The sequence below is a fragment of the Tachysurus fulvidraco genome, chromosome 7, assembly GCF_022655615.1.
Source record: "Tachysurus fulvidraco isolate hzauxx_2018 chromosome 7, HZAU_PFXX_2.0, whole genome shotgun sequence".
Lineage (NCBI taxonomy): Eukaryota > Metazoa > Chordata > Actinopteri > Siluriformes > Bagridae > Tachysurus > Tachysurus fulvidraco.
Window position 1 is genome coordinate 3,718,612 of NC_062524.1, and position 21,509 is coordinate 3,740,120.

Below are 21,509 nucleotides of genomic sequence, written 5' to 3' on the forward strand. Positions count from 1 at the left end.
TCCTCTTCTTCTGCCGCCTGGTCTGCTCCTCGTTCTCTGTCTTCTTCTCCTTCCTCCTCCTGGTCTTCGCTTGATTCGTCCATCCGTAAAGATACTAAGGATGAGAATGAAACTAACAGAGCGCGAAAGCGTTTAGCAACAATAGTGAGTCGTTTTATCAGTAAAAGTGAGCGTCCGTGTATACAGACCAGGGCTGGAGGAGCTTTCAGAGGAACTGCTGGGAAACAACTCTCTCTGACTCTGTGAGGACAGAAAACAAAAGTGTGACACACGAGTCAGGGAAACTAGCAGAGGAACACAGAGTGAGAAAGACTCGGCACCTTCCGAACGCATCGTCTCTTCATGCGTGGACACTGCAGATGACCCTCCTTATAAAAAAAAACAGAGAAAAATAGTTTTGTAGTTTCACCAATAAAAATAAAGGTAAAGGCAATCATGGTGTGTTCACTGTACACGCGTAGACACAGTTACTTGTGATTACCGCTATAAGTTTTTGCAGTGGGGTTTTTTGGCAGCGGATGGACAACTTCCAGTTCTTGGAGCTTCCTTTTCCTGCAAGCTTCTCAAACTCATTTGGTGTGAACCACTTAGCCTCGTACAGAATACTCTTCAACCCTATTGGAGAAAAGTCAAATGTCGGTTTACTATAGGAACAAATCAATCTTCCTCTTCCTTCCAAACATAGTTAATGCTGATGTGTTCAGTTATATTTGTACAGAGACGTCTGTCGTCTACAAACGTAGTCGCGTCGGCAGCTTTACAGGAACACGGATGAAGTGACGGCGGCAAGAAAATCACGACAGGAATCAGCTTCAAATCGAACAGCTGAGTGGAGAATACTCGAGAGAAGCTCGTAGGCACAAATCTACAGTATCCAGGTGAGATGATTCACTGATGGAAGCTGCAGCTACTATAATCATCTAATATTAAGCTTTATAACATGTAAAGCCATGTGAGTGATTACGGTGTACCTCTGGCTAACTTGTCCCGATGCAGCGTGGCATCTTTATTACCACAAGTAACAGGGAGGGTCGTTTTATACAGATCCCACGTCCAAATTTCAGCCTTCTGTCCTCTTTTTAATGGTGAGCCTGAGAGAGAGAGAGAGAGAGAGAGAGAAAGAGAAAGAGAGAGTGAGGAGAGAGTGAGAGAGAGAGACAGAAAGAAAGAGAAAGAGAAAGACAGAGTGAGAGAGAGAGAGAGAGAGAGAGAGAGAGAGAGAGAGAGAGAGAGAGAGAGAGAGAGAGAGAGAGAGAAAGAGAGAGTGAGAGAGAGAGTGAGAGAGAGAGAGTGAGAGAGAGAGAGACAGAAAGAAAGAGAAAGAGAAAGACACAGAGTGAGAGAGAGAGAAAGAAAGAGAGAGAGAAAGAGAGAGTGAGAGAGAGAGAGTGTGTGTGTGTGTGAGAGAGAGAGAGAGAAAGAGAGAGTGAGTGTGAGAGAGAGAGACAGAAAGAGAGAGAAAGAGAAAGACAGAGTGAGAGAGACAGAAAGAGAGAGAAAGAAAGAGTGAGGAGAGAGTGAGAGAGAGAGAAAGAGAGAGTGAGAGAGAGAGAAAGAGAGAGTGAGTGTGAGAGAGAGAGACAGAAAGAGAGAGAAAGAGAGAGTGAGGAGAGAGTGAGAGAGAGAGAGAAAGAGAGAGTGAGGAGAGAGTAAGAGAGAGAGAAAGAGAGAGTGAGTGTGAGAGAGAGAGACAGAAAGAGAGAGAAAGAGAGAGTGAGGAGAGAGTGAATAGATAGAGATAAAGAAAGAAATACTAAAGATAGAGATAACGATATATATAGACAGATAGATATAGAACATATAAGGATAGAGTATGGACAGAAAAGAGAGATAAAGAGAAAGACACAGAGTGAGAGAGAGAGAGAGAGACAGAGAGAGACAGAGAGAGAGAGAGACAGAAAGAGAGAGAAAGAGAAAGACACAGAGTGAGAGAGAGAGAGAGAGAGAGAGACAGAGAGAGAGAGAGCAGTATTTAGAGATATTACAAGAAACAATTATGGTTTCATCCTTTTTAATAATAATCTCTGTGACATTTAGCAGCACGACAGTTCAGTCTTTTTATAGCTCACTAATTAATAATCCAATTAATATTTAAATGTACAATAATCTTCTGGAGTCCTGGAACTTTCCACCAACAGGACACACGAAGTCCTATTTAATTATCCATTATTTCTGTTTTTAACTTGTATTTAAACCTCAACATTCAAGCCACGAGTCAAATAAGCTAATACATTACTGTAATAACGCTGACTTGTTATTGACTTTCTACTCCCTCAGATGCTAAACTGCACCTGAACACAAAATCACGCTAACTCCACAGAAACCGGTGGAGACGCGTCATGACGTCATCATCAACATTCATTCAACCGAATCCCTCTTTCTGGTTCATTCACGTGTGTGGAACACGAGTACAGACCCCACAGACAGTCGTTATTACGTGTGTCTACACGTGCTTAGAGTTTTAAAGAACCATCCTGTGCTTGTGATTTCACTGATTCAAATACCGAAGATGCTATGAGCAAAGCCACAGCATCATGGCGTCTTTATGGCTGCAACAATCACAACAACAACTCTGCAAAATCCTGCAAGGTCTCGTATATTTGAGTTGAAACACCAACGACTCACAGAACGTGGGCTTTCTCGCCGCTTTCTTTTTGCTAGGGGTGGAGAAAGATGAAGGTCCTGGTTCCTCCTCCTCCTCCTCAGTCCCTTCGTCACTTTTCTTTCTCTTTCTGCTTCCTTTCCTTCCCTTTACTTTCTCTTCTTCTTTCTGCACCGGCTCTGTCTCATCGTCGCTCTCGTCCTCCGTATCAGGGAGCGTCAGATAACTCTTGTAGGATCCTGCGCCGAGAATCAGGGTAGATTAAAGTCGTGACACAACAAGGTATTTATTTATTTATTTGCAGATGAAGTAACTGACCATCAAGAAGGCTGTTTCGGAGAAAGCGGAAAACAGGATAATTCTGCAGGATGTGCTCCTGAAACACACACCACCAGAACTTCTTCACACGCTGTCCTTTCTTCTGCTCCACCCACTCCAAAATGTCATACACACCTTTCTTCCTTCTCTCCTTACTTCTCATATTTATGACCTTCTGCACAGGGAAAGAAAGCAAAGAGACACGTTTTTTTTTTTCTGTCATAAATATGTAATAGGAATTTTTTGGATTCCGTTATAGATGTTTAGGTCTACAGAAATTCCCTCATATTGTGAAAGGTTTGTTTTTTATTATGTTTAATATTCTCACATATCTGAATTAATTGATGCTTATTTAATATTTAACAGTTAGTAGATTTTCTTATTTTAGGCATTTTCTTTATTCTCATATAGTAATAAATAACAGAGGCTCTTCTCCACATGGACGTTACCTGTATGCGTGTATAAACTGCAGACTTTTTCTGTGGTACAAGAGCAATAAAACCTTATAGGAAAATACTGTACATTCGACGCGACCTAGTTCAGTTTAGTCCACGATATAACTCCATTCCTAATATAATCTCTCTGTGATCTTCTATGATTCTTTAATGGCGTGAACATGATCAGGTACCAGAGCTGAGCGCTTGCTAAGGCACAGACGATGAAGGGAAAAGTTCTTTCATGTTTCATCACATACACGAGCTGTTAAATGGACTCACACTTAAAAAAAACCCCTAAAAAACTTAATGATTATATGTAAATTAAAGTGTATTTATATTAAGTTGGAACCGGTTGAAAGCACTTTGGAGATTATTATTATTATTCATTCATTCATTCATTTTCTACCGCTTATCCGAACTTCTCGGGCGTCATCAGGCATCAAGGCAGGATACACTCTGGACGGAGTGCCAACCCATCACAGGGCACACACACACTCTCATTCACTCACACACTACGGACAATTTTCCAGAGATGCCAATCAACCTACCATGCATGTCTTTGGACCGGTGGAGGAAACCGGAGTACCCGGAGGAAACCCCGGAGGCACAGGGAGAACATGCAAACTCCACACACAAGGTGGAGGCGGGAGTCGAACCCCCAACCCTGGAGGTGTGAAGCAAACGTGCTAACCACTAAGCCTCTGTGCATTATTATTATTATTCATTCATTCATTCATTCATTCATTCATTTTCTACCGCTTATCCGAACTTCTCGGGTCACGGGGAGCCTGTGCTTATCTCAGGCGTCATCGGGCATCGAGGCAGGATACACCCTGGACGGAGTGCCAACCCATCACAGGGCACACACACACACTCTCATTCACACACACACACACACACACACACACACACACACACACACACACACACACACACACACACTACAGACAATTTTCCAGAGATGCTAATCAATCTACCATGCATGTCTTTGGACCGGTGGAGGAAACCGGAGTACTCGGAGGAAACCCCCGAGGCACGGCGAGAACATGCAAACTCCACACACACAAAGTGTGAGGCGAACGTGCTAACCACTAAGCCACTGTGCATTATTATTATTATTATTATTATTATTATTATTATTTATTTATTTATTTCTCCAGCATGCACATCAGCAGTTGTGAAGGAGAAGGTAACAACATCTGTGATCTGTGTTTTACATTTTCTTATTTCAGGAGAATTGCATGGAGTTTTCTTGCCTTGTAGAGATCCTCAGGTACCAGGTCGTGGTCTCGGAGCTGGTTGAGGAAGGTGTGCGGTTCATTCATACAAGAGATCTCAGTCTTCTTACAGTGAAAAAACTTCTTCAGCTCCTCCTGAGATAGAAAATCCAGCGGATCCATGGAGTCAGTGTGAATGCCCTTCATAAATCCGTACGATTAAACAGTGGTTCTCCAGATGATGTGCATGAGTTCTAACCCGGAAGTTGGTGGAACGAAATCGAAAGTAAACTTTACAGGAAGTTTAGAGTCACAACTCAAGATTCAAACGGCAGGCATGGGGATTTCAGTACAGCGTAACACATATTGCGTCATCAGGTGGGCGTGGCCTATTTGATAATCTAACCCTAACCCTAACTATAACCGTAGTTTTTGGTTGTTTATTTGTTTTTTAAAATAAATCTATCTGTATTACTGTTTTGTCCTTTGTAGTTTGCTGGTTTTTTGAAAGTGGGCGTTTTTCCAAGACCTCCGGAAACACGCTCACATTACGTCATGGTAACGAAAAGGTGACCATTTATTATCACTTGGAATGCTTGATTCTGATTGGTCAGTCGGTGCTGATTAATTCTCTATAGCTGTAGCTGTAGAATAATGAGGACTGTAATTTAAAGCACAAGTTTATTTGAATGGAATTAGACATGTATATAAAGTATGATGTTAAAATGAATGTGCAGTGTCACGACACAGCAAACTTGTCTTGTGCATGCAAAAGCAGGCGAGTGTTTATTCAGAATGTTTATACAAGTACAAAACAGACCAATCCAAACACAGGCTGTGGTCAACAGAGGTGCAAAGAGTCGTACAAAAGCCACACAATCTTACACAATCATACACAAACAAACAAGGCGTGGCAACAGCACAGACTAAACAGAACGGTGTGTAAACTTTATAACTTTATAAAACATTCATAACTGGTTAAATAGATAAACAGGTAAACTAAAAACAAATGAAATGAATCATGAAATGTTTAATTATATATATATATATATATATATATATATATATATATATATATATATATATATATATATATATATATAATCTAATCTTCCTTTAACTGTTTCTTGAATGAATGAATTAGAATGTAATAATCATCATCAACTCTAACAAAGTTGAAAAAAAAAAATTGTTTATTTGAAACATACTGGTAAAGTAGATTTTTTTTTTTCTACTTTACTTTTACAATATAAAGATAAAAAAAAAAACCATACTGGTGGAGGGAGTGATTTTCTTACGCAGCCTCTGAAGAATTATTATTAATAATAATAATAATAAACAGTTATTTTTATCCATTGTTTATAACAGAGAGGGGCACGGTGGCTTAGTAGGTAGCACATTCGCCTCATACCTCCAGGGTCGGGGTTCGATTCCTGCCTCCGCCTTGTGTGTGTGGAGTTTGCATGTTCTCCCCGTGCCTCGGGGGTTTCCTCCGGGTACTCCGGTTTCCTCCCCCGGTCCAAAGACATGCATGGTAGGTTGATTGGCATCTCTGGAAAATTGTCCGTAGTGTGTGATTGCGTGAGTGAATGAGAGTGTGTGTGTCCTGCGATGGGTTGGCACTCCGTCCAGGGTGTATCCTGCCTCGATGCCCGATGACGCCTGAGATAGGCACAGGCTCCCCGTGACCCGAGGTAGTTTGGATAAAGCAGTAGAAAATGAGTGAGTGAGTGAGTGTTTATAACAGATATATACTTTATATTTATTTGTACATATCTGTTTAACTGCTTTTATATACACATACTGTACATGCAGACATACTTTATATACAGAGGGATTTTAGTTTTCACAAAAAAAATCTAATTTCTTTTGTATGAACATTAACAAATGACGCGCTGAAGTCAAAATGAGTCTCAAATATCAGGAATGTTTATTTTATTTTCACTGATCTTTTTTAACAAGTGGCTAAATCTTGCATTATAGTTAACTACATGTTAGAATTACAGTGGAATTAATAAAAAAATAAGCTTAAACCCATAAATTCTCACTTCTGAGATGCTCATTCAGTCCAGTGTCACAATGTCAGTGCGAGGCTTCTTGGTTGGTTCCAGCTGTTTGATACGGAATACAGAAGAAGGACCTGGTTCAGTCTCCTCTGTCTCACTAGTACATTTCTTTCTCTTTGTTCCATCCACCGTTTGTTCAGTTTTCATTTGTTCTAGAGTAAATAAGACAGCTTTACAGCTCGGATTACATTCACTGACCTCACTCCGGACTAAGCTCATCATTGATTGTATTTGTCAGATTATAGTTTATCCAGAGTGACTCAGTAAACACATCATATTGGTTCACTACTTCAGGGTCTATGAGAAAAAGTCTAAATCAGATTTTTAGGAATAAAAAAGAACCCTTTTTCGGAGGTTACAGCATTATACATTATATATAACAATATACAGCATAAATCCATTTTTCTTAACCCATGTATGTTGTTCAGGTCTGTGGGACCCATTTTCATAAACATCAATAGTTTTAAAAAACTTTGCTTACTTGTAAATTTGTTGATTTTTTCAATCATAAAAATTGATTAAATTTGATTTTCTTTTTTTTAATACATTTTATTAAAAAAACAACAAAAAAGAAGTAGCACTTTAATTTAAAAAATGTGATGTAATAAAGGTAAAGGGCAAATAAAACATCTGTAGAGTATTTTAACATAAAATTTTTGATCGTGTTGAATTAAAAACCCAAAAAGACCCCCGAACACTGGCTGAGTAACAAAAATACGAACACCATATTGGTGTTTGTTCATTTCAATACTAAACTACTGCATTTCTTTCTTGACAGGTCTGACTCTTGAATGCCAGCCATCAGGGTACAAGGAAGGACTCTTGGGGCAATCGTTGCCTAATGGTTAGAGATTCTGACTTGTAACCCGAAGGTTGTGGGTTCGAGTCTCGGGCCGGCCACGACTGAGGTGCCCTTGAACAAGGCACCAAATCCGCCCCAACTGCTCCCCAGGCTCCGCAGCATAAATGGCTGCCCACTGTGTGTGTGTTGGCTGCCCACTGGGTGTGTGTTCACGGTGTGTTCACGGTGTGTGTGTGTGTGCACTTTGGATGGGTCAAATGCAGAGAACGAATTCTAAGCATGGGTCACCGTACTTAGCCATATGTCACTTCACTTCACTATTCTCTGTTCTGGCTTCAAGCTGGAAGAATAAACTTCCCCTAGAGTCACTGGCTGGTTTCAACTGATGACTGAAGTCCTGCCTCTTACAAAAAAACTTTAGTATACAAACTTATACACTTCATTGTGTATAAAAAATTAACAGCTCCCAAATGGTAATACCAAATGAACCAACATGTATTTATCTAAATAAAGTTTACTCAGCCACTCTGGATCAACAGTGTTTTCATCCAGATTTTAAAAATAACCAGTTAAATAACCACATGAATTTATGTCCAATACTAAACTCTTTATCTGTAGTGTACAAACAGATATGCAAAAAAAAAGGTTTAACCATTCAGAAGACTTGTTTTGTACAAGCGAAAGAGAGGATATTGCTGTAGGATGTGATCCTTAAAAGCACAACTCCAAAACGTCTTCAAACACGGACGCCGCTCCTTCTCAATCCAGTCCAAAATCTCATACATAACTTTCTGCTTTGTCTTTTTAGCCTTTGCCCTTGTTACTTTCTGCAAGGACAATGAGAGAGAGAGAGACAGAGAGACAGAGAGAGAGAGAGAGAGAGAGAGAAAGGATAAAAAAGATGGATAGAGAATTAAGCAAGGATTAGAAAATAGAAAGAGATAGAGAGAGAAGAGATGGAAACAGATAGAAGATAAGATACATATAGAAATCATAAAGATGAGATTAGAAGATAAAAGAGAGAGAGAGACAAGAGAGTAGATAAACAGATGATAAAAATCAAACCAGATAGAAAATAGAAGATAGAGAGACAGAAGAAGAGAGAGATGGAGTGATAGAGAGATGAGAGAGAGTAAGAATAAAAATATGGATAGAGATATAACAAAGCCAAGGATTATAAAAAATTAAAAGAGAGACAGCAGAGAGAAAGACAAAGAAGAGAGAGAGAGAGAGGAGAGATAAGAAAGAGAGAAATAGGATATAGAGAGAGAGAGAGAGATAAGATATAAATATAAAATATTATAGAGACTATAAAGCCAAAGGATTAGAAAAATAGAAAATATAGATAGACTAAAACGATAAGTCAATAGATATATACATATAGAGAGAGAAGATATATAAAGAGAGAGAGATATAGAGAGTAAGGATAAAAAATATATAGAAATACAAAGCAAAGGATTAGAAAATTAAAAGAGAGATAGACTCAATAGAGAAGAGTGATATAGAAAGATAGATAAAAAGAATAGAGATAGAGATATATAAGATAGATAAGAGAGAATTAGTAAAGATGTATGGAGATATACAAAGCCAAAGGGATTAGAAAAATTAGAAAGAGAGACAGCGAGAGAGAAAGACAGAGAGAGAGAGAGAGAGAGAGAGAGAGAGAGAGAGAGAGATGAACCAACACATCCATTAGACCACATTACATCATTATAATATATATAATATATATATGCATAATATATATAATATCATTATAAATATTTCTAAACATTATACTTTAATATGTTTTTTTGTAAGACTGATTTACAAATACTCCATCCAGGGTGTATCCTGCCCTGATGCCCGATGACGCCTGAGATAGGCACCGGCTCCTCGTGACCCGAGAAGTTCGGATAAGCGGTAGAAAAAGAATGAATGAATGAATGAATGAATGAATGAATGAATGAATGAATGATTTACTAATCCAGAAAATCTGCCATGATAAACAGACCTTTCTGTAGGTATGAAGGTGGTGTGAGAGGTTTTTAAAAAATTGTATATAAAGAAATAAAACTGCTAACAAACCTCTGGTTACTTTGGTTGTGATGAAAACCAAATAAACAAAATAAACAATAAAAAAAACTGCCCTTAAATAAAAGACAGAGTAATATCTTTATCTTTAAAAGAGCCTCACGCTGTCGACCAGTCTGCGGACACAAGCCGGCGATGGTGGTGTTATGCAGTGGGCGATATTTTTTTGGGACTCTTTGGGCTCAATTTTTCCAATAGCACAATTCCTGACATCTGAACATCATTGCGGACCAAGTGCATCCATTCGTGGCAACTGTGTTCAATAACAGAATAATGCGTCATGGCACAGAGCCAGAATCATCAAGGAGTGGGCCGAGGAACATGATGATGAATTTCTGTTAATGCCTTGGCCTCCAAAATCACCTGACATGAACCCCATCAAACACTTGTGGTTCCACTTGGAAAAGCAGGTTCTTGCTACATAACCACCACCCGATAATGTATGGGAACTGGAGGACCTGCAGCTGACATTATGGCACTGGTACCAGATACCCCAGGAAACCTAATGCCACCTTGTGAATCAATGTCTCTTAGTTTGGCCGCTGTTTTGTGGGCTAAAGGAGGTCCCACAGGCAATTAGGTAGATGGTCATAATATAATGCTTCAGTGATGTGTTTTAGTGTCTCGGTTCTACAGATGCTCCTCTACAGACCAGTATCTTAAAATGATAATAAGCAATGAGGATTATTGTCAGGACTCAGCCCGGACATGTGCCTTTTGTTTATGTTCTGTTTTCACGTGTCTGCCCCGCCCTTGTCTTTTCCTCCCAGCCTCTGCACACCTGTCCCTCATGTGTCATGATTATCAGTACTATTTAGTTGAGCCGCGTTGCATTGTGCAGCGCGGAATCTTATTGTCTTGATGTCTGGTTTTGTCTTTGTCCTGTTTCGTGTTTTGTTTTGTTAACAAATCCCAGTTTATTTGAGCTATCCTGCAGTTGGGTCCGTTTTTTTTTACCTCGCGTAACTGACAGAAGGATTCTGCCAGACCAGGACCCAGCAGGATAGCGGCAGCCGTTTGGGAGCATTTATTTTAATTTTTTTCTTATCGGATTTTTTTCCCTGGACATCGTGGTTTTGGTGACATTTGGTCCGCATTTTTCCGGTGTGGGACGCCGCTCCGCTTCCAGTTTCTTCGCGGGGGGCACCGCCTCTCTACCTGTTTGCGGGCCATGTCACCAGCCCGAGTTTTTTTTTTTTTTTATCGGTGTCCTGTGACATCGCCCCGCACCTGTCCGGTGGGGGGCATCACTTCTTTCCGGTTTCCGTGGAGGACGCTGCCCCACTTCCTGTCCGCGGGGGGTGTTGCAGGCCCGTGTTTTGCTTTTGCCCCATGTATTTTTTGTTGTTGTTTTTTTCTGTTCTGTGGAGGATTTTTTTCCCCCTGGCCACACTCACCTTTTCCTCGTTCCCGAGAGTGGGGTCTGGCCGCGGTGCGTTGGGGTCGCGCTCAGCCCTCCTGTTCAGCTGTGGACATCGCTCGGCCCTCCTGTTCGGCTGTGGACGTCGCTCGGCCCTCCTGTTCAGCTGTGGACATCGCTCGGCCCTCCTGTTCGGCTGTGGACATCGCTCGGCCCTCCTGTTCGGCTGTGGACGTCGTTCGGCCCTCCTGTTCGGCTGTGGACGTCGCTCGGCCCTCCTGTTCGGCTGTGGACGTCGCTCGGCCCTCCAGCTCGGCTGTGGATGTTGCTCAGTGTGCCTTGCTCCCCCCACCTGCCTCGCCGTGTGCCTTGCTCCCCTAACCCCTAAAAGTTTGGACACACCGTCCAAAAGTTTGGACACACCACCTTTTCAACAAGACAATGACCCCAAACACACCTCCAGGCTGTGTAAGGGCTATTTGACCATGAAGGAGAGTGATGGGGTGCTGCGCCAGATGACCTGGCCTCCACAGTCACCGGACCTGAACCCGATCGAGATGGTTTGAGGTGAGCTGGACCTCAGAGTGAAGGCAAAAGGGCCAACAAGTGCTAAGCATCTCTGGGAACTCCTTCAAGACTGTTGGAAGACCATTTCAGATGACGACCTCTTGAAGCTCATCAAGAGAATGCCAAGAGTGTGCAAAGCAGTAATCAAAGCAAAAGGTGGCTACTTTGAAGAACCTAGAATATCAGTGTGAATCTATAATTTTCATGGTCATGAAAACAAAGAAAACTTTTTGAATGAGAAGGTGTATCCAAACTTTTGGTCTGTACTGTAAATATATTCATATGATGTCAGTGCAAAATGCAAATGTAATGAAGGAGCCATGAGCGGTACAATGTGTTTATTGAAAATCAGTAAAATCCAAAACTTCAGGCAAAACGGGGAAAACAACAGCAAGAATAAACAGTATGCAAAGTTTAACATTAAAATCTGACTTTCGGTGATAAACATTCTAGTGGATTTTAAAGACGCTGTTAAATTCCTGCTCAAACATTTTCAGTTTGGCTGCCATCATCTTGCCAGATTTATTACCCTGCAGACACACACACGCACACACATGTTATTATATTATTATATTATTATAGTATATATTATTACTATTGCTTAAACATTTGCTTAATATTTTAATATTAATATAATACATCTCACCCTGTTCAAAGTTTGGCAGTTTTTGAAGATGAGTCTGATGTCATCTACAAACTCTTTCACTCTTGTGTACTTGTTTTCCTGCAGTTTGCTCTTCACTTTGTTTAGCCACATGGGCTTAGAGATCACATCTGTACATCTGCCCATCTGCACAAGGACAAGGTTAAACAGCGATTTTTAAAGTGGTATCATGTCTGTCATGTCTTTGTAGCTAATGTAGTGGTTTTCTGTAATGAATGTTTCTCAGTGTGTCTATGATCATTGTGACTGTCCTTAGTCCTGAATAATGAATGAATCAAATGTGTTACAGTAGGTATTGATTAAAATGCAGTAGGTACTGAATTGACCGCAGTAAGTAATGACTTTAATACAAATTCCTACATAAATAGAAACTCTTACCGTTTTGGTGGGATCATCAGTTAGCACACGCTGTGTATCCGCCTTATATAAAAACAACAGCAAATACTCACAGCGCTGAAAAAAACACAAACAATCAGAACCACAACTCTGTATGTGTGTGTGTGTGTGTGTGTGTGTGTGTGTGTGTGTGTGTGTGTGTGTGTATGCATATACCATCATGTTCATGGAGACAGGACTATTCATTGCTCCTTTTCTGTTCATTTGAATCCACAACTTCTGGTTACATTTGAACACACAATAAGTACATATCCAAGTGCCCCTACAAACACACACACACACACACACACACACACACACACACACACACACACACACACACACACACACACACACACACATTTAAATATATTTTCAGCTTTCTTATCTGAATATGAATCTGAACTGACCGCAATAAGTAATAGTTCACAAGTGAGATTAAATGTGTGTATTAAATCAAATGTAGGCACTGATTCAAAGTTATTACAGACTCTCTTGCTTTCTTGACTGTTTTGCGTTAATTAATTTTAATTGCTAAACATGTTGGTGAGTTACGACTCATTCACAGGGGCAGGTGGGGCAGAGCTCCAACATAGTCAACAAATATTAAGATAAATATTCAGAAATTCTGAATTAAAAAATTTATTCAAATGACCTACTCGAGTGATCGACAATTCAAAAACATATTGCTGTTTGACATAGAAGACAATAATGTCACCTTTCTATATTTATTAATGGTGCTTGCAAAGTATCATTCTTGTTATCTTGCATACCGAGATATTCTTCTTCCGGACAAAACTTCGGCACGTATCTTTTCCCGCAGCTTTTATCCTAGACCCATGAGTGAGGTGTCAAATCGACCGGATCATTGAGGACAGGTGTGCTATGACTTTTATAAGCGATCCAACCATCCATGTTCATACAGCGGACAAAAAAATTCCATAGAAATGAATGGGAAATTCCTAAAATTCCTTTAATCTCTCACACAAGCAGCATGCACAGAGCTTTTACATTTACATTTATCACACCTCTATCTATCTATCTATCTATCTATCTATCTATCTATCTATCTATCTATCTATCTATCTATCTATCTATCTATCTATCTATCTATTGTTCATTCAACATTAAGAATTGCATGTATTGTTCTATGCAGTATAATAATAAGTAGAATCCCATAATGACAAACCCTCAGTAGCCACTTTTCTCCAAAAGTATTGGCACCCGACCGGGTATTCACGTGATGTCACGTGTAGCCCCGCCCCCCAAAAAAGGGAAAGCAAAAAGTTAGCACAACATGGACATGTCATATATCAAAACACTTGGCCCGATGAGGGGAACTGCCTCATGTGTATTCTGGTCAAGTTACGTGACGTCACGAGACGTCACGTGAAAATCAATAATTAGCAAAACATGGACATGGGACATATCAAAACACTCAGCACAGTGAGGGGAAGTGCCTCACGTGTATTCTTATGATGTCACGTGACGTCACGCGTTGTCAGGTGAAAGTTAAAAGTGTGTGCAAAATGGTCATGTTACATATCAAAACACTCATCCCAATGAGGGGAACTTCCTCAAGAGCATTCAGATGACATCACATGCTTGTCTCCACTAGCCTCCAAATGTTTTCGCACCCTAGCTTTCTGTCCTCTTGCCTCCAAAAGTTCACCCAAAACACCCTAGCAACCAAGTGCCGATATTTACCATGTGCAAGCACCATTCACATTTTCTTCAGGAAATGTACATTCTAGTTATTGTTATTGTACATAGTGGTCAGAAATGGGAACTGCAAGAGGCTGAGAAAAAGAAGAAAGAAATGTGTCTGCCTTTCCCAGAAATATTTGGGCTATTTCTTTTATTGTTTTTGAGGATTTTGAGATGTAGGACGGCTAAACATTGTGGTGGAATCATCTGTGTGATCCTTACACACTGTGGGGAGAAACACCTGAACTGCTACACAGTGTGTAATAGCTTTTTCCCCAAAATAGCTTCAAGTCACATCAGACTTATCCAAGAACAGCTGTGTTGTTGTTGCATTGTGAACATTGTTTGCTCAGGTTCTTGAGAAAAATGTAAAGCTCATATAGCAAAAATCTTTTAACTTTCTCTCCGTCTCACCGTAGTGCTTCTTGTTGTAGAGTTGGTAAGTGGCAGTGATGGTGATAAGCTCGTGGACACTTGTCACAGAAGACCAGATTTCTCTCAGAGTTACAAATGTAGCACACGTCATCATTATCCTGCTCCTGTTGGTTCAGAGTGAATAAGTGAGTGTGAGTGAGTGAGTGTGAGTGTGTGAGTGTGTGTGAGTGAGTGAGTGAGTGAGTGAGTGTGAGTGAGTGTGTGTGAGTGAGTGAGTTTCCTGACATCAGAAAGGTGTTGTGGGTTTAGGATTTACCTTTTCCCCAGGACGACACACAGCACAGCTGCACTGCACTGAATGGATTTGCAGGATTTTTTTCTGCATACAAAAAATAGGCAAAAAGATGGTTTTATATTTAAAAGATCTGTTCTCTAATCTGTCCAGATCCACTGACCTTTTTCAAATCAGAGCACATGTTGGCTTTCTCTAAGCTGTACTGTATATACAATAAACAGTGGGATCTACAATATGCTCGAGCTGCGTCTGTCAAAATAACTCATTATTTTGTCTCTTGTGTTACCTTCACCAGGTAGTTGAGGGTTTTTCCGTGACACAGTATATCTTTCTTCCAGTGTCTGTCTGTCAGAGTTAACTCCTGCTTTACAAAGTCCACAGGAGTGAACCAGCGCTCCTCTGTGCGGATGCTCTTACTGCGTGACCCACCTGAACACACACACACACACACACACACACACACACACACACACACACACACACACACACACACACACACACACAGCAGCTATATTCTGACTCGTCTTAATACTGTATGTTCAGCTTCCCAGAGTTTTCCAGCTCTGATTACCTGAAAATCTGCTTTTATATAAAACCCCACTGACAGATCCACAGCTGACTGGTAAAGTCAGGAGTGTTGACAAATGTGCTCTCTTGCTGTCTTCTTCTTCTTCTTCTTCTTCTTCTTCTTCTTCTTCTTCTTCATCATCAGTTATGTACTCATCACTGGATTTATCAGTCTCTCTACTGGACATTGACTCTAAGGCAAAATAAGGAAGAAGATTAACACACAAAAATGTGACAGTTTACAGTGACGATATATTTGCTAAAATAAATTTAAACAAGAATAATGAAAAAGAAATGTAAATAAGGGCCTGGTATACTAACGAGAGTTGGAGCTTTTCACAGAGCTGAAACAAACCATCGGACTCTGCAATAAGAAAAAAATATATATATAGTTTATATACAATATATAAAAGTATATAAAAGCATAACAAAAAGTTGAAACCATAATGGAAACAGACACAACACCTTCGATCGACTACGTTTGTAATTCTTCGGACACTTCAGATGACCGTCCTTAAAAAAAGACAAAAAGGAAAAATATTTATTATTAATATTTCATTGTCACTCCATCCAGGGTGTATCCTGCCTCGATGCCCGATGACGCCTGGGATAGGCACAGGCTCCCCGTGACCCGAGAGGTTCGGATAAGCGGTAGAAAATGAATGAATGAATGAATGAATATTTCATTGTGTTTGTATGTCAGTCAATGTGTGTTCCTTCAGTGTATTATGTGTCATAGTTCCGTGTGTTTGTAGTAGTGTGACCTTTAATAAACAGTAGTTTTACCTTTATAAGTTTCTGTAATGTAGTGTTTTGGTAGCGGATGCTGGTTTTCCAGTTCTTGCAACTTCCCTTTCCTGAAAATCTCTCAAACTCAACTGGGATGAACCACTGATCCTCAGAACAAATGCACTTTTCTCCTGTAGGAACAAGACTTTACTTAAATTACAGCTTATAAATAGTAACAACAGCAAATTCCTGAAATCAATTGAAATCAAATGTATAAACACATGACCAAAATATTTATTATAGATTTATCAGAGACATTATAGAATATGTAAAATTATAATTATTAGGATAATGTTTTAGTGACATACATATAAAGTTGTACCTTTGGCAAGCTTGTCTGTATCTAATGTGCCTCTTTTGTCTCCGCACGTAACAAGAAGTTTTCCTCCATGTAACAGCAATGCTAAGAGGAAGAATGTCACGTCATTGCTGGTTTTTACCTTAAACTGCATTTCCCAGAATGCCCCACCACAGCATCTAACCATCTCCATTCAGCAGTCACCTTTTAAAAAACCCGGACATTCAAACACTCTCGGACACTTGCACAGGAACTCGAGGAATTGAGTGTTGGATTTACTACCTGGTTTCTAAAAAACAACCTGCACTTACATCCAACAGTGATGTAGTGCACACTGCTACCTGTTCAGTGCTACCTGTTGACTGCTACCTGTTCACTGCTACCTGTTCACTGCTACAGTACCTGTTCACTACTACCTGTTCACTGCTATCTGTTCACTGCTACCTGTTCACTGCTACCTGTTCACTGCTACCTGTTCATTGCTACAGTACCTGTTCACTACTACCTGTTCACTGCTACCTGTTCACTGCTACCTGTTGACTGCTACCTGTTGACTGCTATCTGTTGACTGCTATCTGTTGACTGCTACCTGTTCACTGCTACCTGTTCACTACTACCTGTTCACTACTACCTGTTCACTGCTACAGTACCTGTTCACTGCTACCTGTTCACTGCTATCTGTTCACTGCTACCTGTTCACAGCTACCTGTTCACTGCTACCTGTTCACTGCTCCAATACCTGTTCACTGCTACCTGTTCACTGCTACCTGTTCACTACTACCTGTTCACTACTACCTGTTCACTGCTACCTGTTGACTGCTACCTGTTGACTGCTATCTGTTCACTGCTACAGTACCTGTTCACTGCTACCTGTTCACTGGTACCCGTTCACTGCTACCTGTTCACTGCTATCTTTCACTGCTACCTGTTCACTGCTCCCTGTTCACTGCTCCCTGTTCACTACTATCTGTTCACTGCTACCTGTTCACTGCTACAGTACCTGTTCACTGCTACCTGTTCACTGCTACCTGTTCACTACTACTTGTTCACTGCTACCTGTTTCATTTAATATCTTACTGTTATATAAATACCCCAGAACACTTCAGTGTCTATCCCTCATGCAGGTGAACTTTTAAACATTCTTTTTCTAAGCCATGAGCTCATGAGGTGACGCTCCATTTATTGTCCCCATACTGAAATTTAAGTAAATTTAAACCATAAATTAAAATATCACATTTTAACCAACTCACAGGACTTAGGCTCCATGGCCGCTTTCTTCTGTCTGGACCCTGAGGAAGGGCCTGCTTTATCTTCATCTGCCTCCTTATCAGCCATCTTTCTCTTTTTTGCCTTCTTTGTTTGCGCTTGCTTCTTTCCTTGTCTCTCACCTTCGTTTCTCCTGCTTGGATTCTCTGCATTAGGAAGCGTTACGTAATTCCTAAAGGGACCTAAAACAAGAGCCTCTGTGTGATTTAGACTGTATTCAGGATGAAACATCAGAGATAACAACAGAAATTAGTACAGAAAGGTGAAGAGATGGAGTGACTGACCGTCCTGGATGCTGTTTCGGAGAGCGCGGAAAACAGGGTATTTCTGCAGGATGTGGTCCTGAAACACACAACTCCAAAAGCGCTTGACAAACTCTCCTCCCTCATTCTCCAAACTGTCCAAAATCTCATAAACACCTTCCTCTATTCTCTTCCTAATTCTCCTCTTTGTTACTTTCTGCAGAGAGAGAGAGAGAGAGAGAGAGAGAGAGAGAGAGAGAGAGAGATAGGACACAACAGGTATACAACAGGTATTAAAATGAACATTTGGATAAATATCTGTATATACTGAGCTTTGACCATTAGCACGTAAATACCTGTGCTCTCAACATTAAAAGATAAAGTGACAACAGATTAATTTATCTGACTATAAAGATTTCCATTCATTCATTCACTCATTTTCTACCGCTTATCCAAACTTCTCGGGTCATGTGGAGCCTGTGCCTATCTCAGGCGTCACCATTGATCAAGGCAGGATACACCCTGGACGGAGTGCCAACTCATTGCAGGGCACACACACTCTCATTCACTCACACACTCACACACTACAGACAATTTTCCAGAGATGCCAATCAACCTACCATGCATGTCTTTGGACCAGGGGAGGAAACCGGAGAACCCGGAAGAAACCCCTGAGGTACGGGGAGAACATGCAAACTCCGCACACACAAGGTGGAGGTGGGAATCGAACCCCTTACCCTGGAGGTGTGAGGCAAACGTGCTAACTACTAAGCCCCCAAAGACTTTCATTCCACTATTATTGACACTAGGTTTACTGGATTTTCAATTTTCTGCTGCAGGTCCCGAGGTGTGATTCCCCCCCTGTTGATATTTTCACAGTTCTTCAGCCCTGCTTTTGTTGTGCAAACGCCCCCATCACCTGTGAGGCCTGGCTCATTTGCATTTGTTCACTCAGAGTAGCTCAGATCCAAGACATGCCAAACCTCTGTCTGTGACAGAAACCTTCACGGCCTATCTATACAAAATAGTCTGTTTAATTTATATAAAAAAATTGTGTGCTAAGGTTTGTCATTGCCATAGTACATATCATATTTATATAACCCTTGTGCAGACCTGGGGTCTATTTGACTCATCTGGAAAGTTTAATGTGTCATAACTTGGGTTTCCTTCCACATATTTGCCTGAAATTTACCAGGATTGTTCCAAATTATGAAATAAAATTAAATTATTATGAAGTAAAATTAATCTTGTCCTCCCGGGTCAATTTGACCCGGCCACATTTAGTGGGGCAATAGGTCACACTTTTGCCCTTTTCAGCGCAATGAACATACATACAGATACAAAAATGCACACATAAAATGTCCACTAACACACGTACCCAATTTGGGTCAATTTGGAACAATCCTGGTAAATTTCAGGCAAATATGTGGAAGGAAACCCAAGTTATGACACATTAAGTTTCCAGATGAGTCAAATAGACCCCAGGTCTGCACAAGGGTTATATAAATATGATATGTACTAATGACAAACCTTAGCACACAATTTTTTTATATAAATTAAACAGACTATTTTGTATAGATAGGCCGTGAAGGTTTCTGTCACAGACAGAGGTTTGGCCTGCCTTGGATCTGAGCTACTCTGAGTGAACAAATGCAAATGAGCCAGACCTCACAGGTGATGGGGGCGTTTGCACAACAAAAGCAGGAGAACAATGGAGCTGTAAGGGTGCTGGTAGGTTTGAGGTCCAGGGATTTTACGCAAAATTGCGCAGGTTTAGCAAATCTAGTGTTGATGGACATGATTATGCACCCATCCATTTTTTCACACAATTTATACTACACATGGTCACAGGAAACCTGGGCATGTGGTGACACCATAAAGAGTAATCAAACCCCCAGGGAGGAGAAAATGGTCCCATATTATTATTATTATTATTATTATTATTATTATTATTATTATTATTATTATTATTATCTTTGTAAAGAACAACTTCATTATGCATACTATATTCAATTTACCAACCAAAATAGAAATAGCACTGATCCTGAAGGTGGCGTACTATTTAGATAGTAAAATAAAATAGTAAAATAAAGTGTAGGTGTGTTGTGTGTGTTTGTGTATATGGGGATGTTTATGCTCGGTCACGTGCTCTAATGTGTGTACACTGCGCACTCATTGTGTACTTCATCTCAGAAACAAAAGTAATGCGTTCAGTTTCCAGTTAATAAGAATTTTTAATTACATAACAAATAAATGTAGACGTTTTCTTCGGCAGTCAGTCTGGTGAATTCCCTCCTGGAATTAATGAATGTTGTAAAACGGGTTTTCTTGCCTTGTAGAGATCCTCAGGCACCAGGTCGTGATCTCGGAGCTGCCTCAGGAAGATGTGAGGTTCCTCCATACAAGAGATCTCCGCCTTCTTACGGCGAAAAAAACTAACCAACTCGTCATGAGTAAGAGTATTCAAATAATCCATTCGACTGCAGTTTATCCGTCTACTCTGTACAACAGGAGCTACATGTACAATAATGTGTAATGTAGTGATCCAGTTAAACAACAACAACAACAATAAAGTTCCCAGCTGATTATTTCCTTTTGTATATTTATCGTAGATCCCTGATAGGACTCAGTGACACTGACTGAAAACCTGAAACAGAGACCTGTGTAATGAATAAATGTGTCTGCGGAAGTTTATCGTGTGAGACGGAAACTGTGTGATGTGGGCGTGGAAACCACACCTTGTTTAGGTGTAGAAACACTGAGACATGATCTACAACATGAAACCTAAACATAAAAGAAAGGTACTGTTCTTATAATAAACAACGACTGACTGACATCCTAAATATGTGAAAAATATATATTTAATTATATATATATGTTTTGCCAACCTGTCGCTTTAGATCAATGATCTCTCTCTCTCTCTCTCTCTCTCTCTCTCTCTCTCTCTCTCTCTCTCTCTCTCTCTCTCTCTCTCTCTCTTGCATGTAATCACATGCCCATCTCAAACCTGTGACAGATTCCTGATCCAGCCTTGGAATGAGTTCAACACATTCTTAATGTGTCAGAAATGTTGAAAAATAAAGCTCTATTTAATATCAACTAAATGTCAACTATCTTGGACATTAAATTTTAAAAAAGTGTCACTTTTCTCTATATACGGAGAGTTTTGTGAGAGTTTGCAGTGTAATAAGAGTTTAATGGACCTTAAAGACTAAGCCAGGTGTCTTACTTATCAAGAATAAAATATGTACATTTGTACTTTAGTGTGCATGAAGATAACTGGTATTTATTACACACGTCTACACACAGCTGAACACAACAATAAATCCCACGTGTAAAAACTGCTCTGCTTTACTTATTTATTTCTTTATATTTATTTCATACTGATTGTATATATAGATCGATCGATAGATTCTGCTGCTTAGTGAAACAGGACATTGAATATAAATTGATAAACAGATCCGCCCTGCCATCGGCACGGTTAAATAG

At 40.2% G+C, this 21,509-nt stretch overlaps 2 protein-coding genes across 3 annotated transcripts in view; both read right to left on the reverse strand.

The window, feature by feature from the left end:
* LOC113662812 (nuclear body protein SP140-like protein) overlaps positions 1 to 4,877 on the reverse strand; it is a 10,263-nt gene extending 5,386 nt beyond the window's left edge. Inside the window, exons 1-8 of one of the 2 annotated variants that reach the window (XM_047816466.1) lie at positions 4,614 to 4,877; positions 2,921 to 3,095; positions 2,626 to 2,841; positions 972 to 1,091; positions 482 to 615; positions 321 to 368; positions 189 to 240; positions 1 to 112 (exon numbers count right to left, since the gene is read on the reverse strand). The exon at positions 1 to 112 is cut by the window's left edge and continues 101 nt beyond it. In XM_047816466.1, coding sequence (XP_047672422.1) covers positions 1 to 112; positions 189 to 240; positions 321 to 368; positions 482 to 615; positions 972 to 1,091; positions 2,626 to 2,841; positions 2,921 to 3,095; positions 4,614 to 4,781 — 1,025 coding nt within the window. In that variant the 5' untranslated portion in view covers positions 4,782 to 4,877. The remainder of the gene's footprint in view (positions 113 to 188; positions 241 to 320; positions 369 to 481; positions 616 to 971; positions 1,092 to 2,625; positions 2,842 to 2,920; positions 3,096 to 4,613) is intronic. The other variant, XM_027177942.2, reaches the window with a different exon arrangement.
* Positions 4,878 to 11,771: 6,894 nt separating this feature from the next.
* On the reverse strand, positions 11,772 to 20,773 carry LOC113662789 (nuclear body protein SP140-like protein). Its single transcript, XM_047816806.1, has 15 exons — positions 20,353 to 20,773; positions 18,063 to 18,237; positions 17,763 to 17,960; positions 16,537 to 16,617; positions 16,212 to 16,345; positions 15,891 to 15,938; positions 15,747 to 15,789; positions 15,430 to 15,618; positions 15,145 to 15,287; positions 14,880 to 14,942; positions 14,603 to 14,727; positions 12,659 to 12,764; positions 12,485 to 12,559; positions 12,089 to 12,232; positions 11,772 to 11,972 (listed from the first exon to the last, which is right to left on the reverse strand). The coding sequence occupies exons 1-15, from the start codon at positions 20,494 to 20,496 to the stop codon at positions 11,892 to 11,894; spliced, it is 1,749 nt and encodes a 582-aa protein (XP_047672762.1). The 5' UTR covers positions 20,497 to 20,773; the 3' UTR covers positions 11,772 to 11,891.
* Between the last annotated feature and the right edge of the window lie 736 nt (positions 20,774 to 21,509).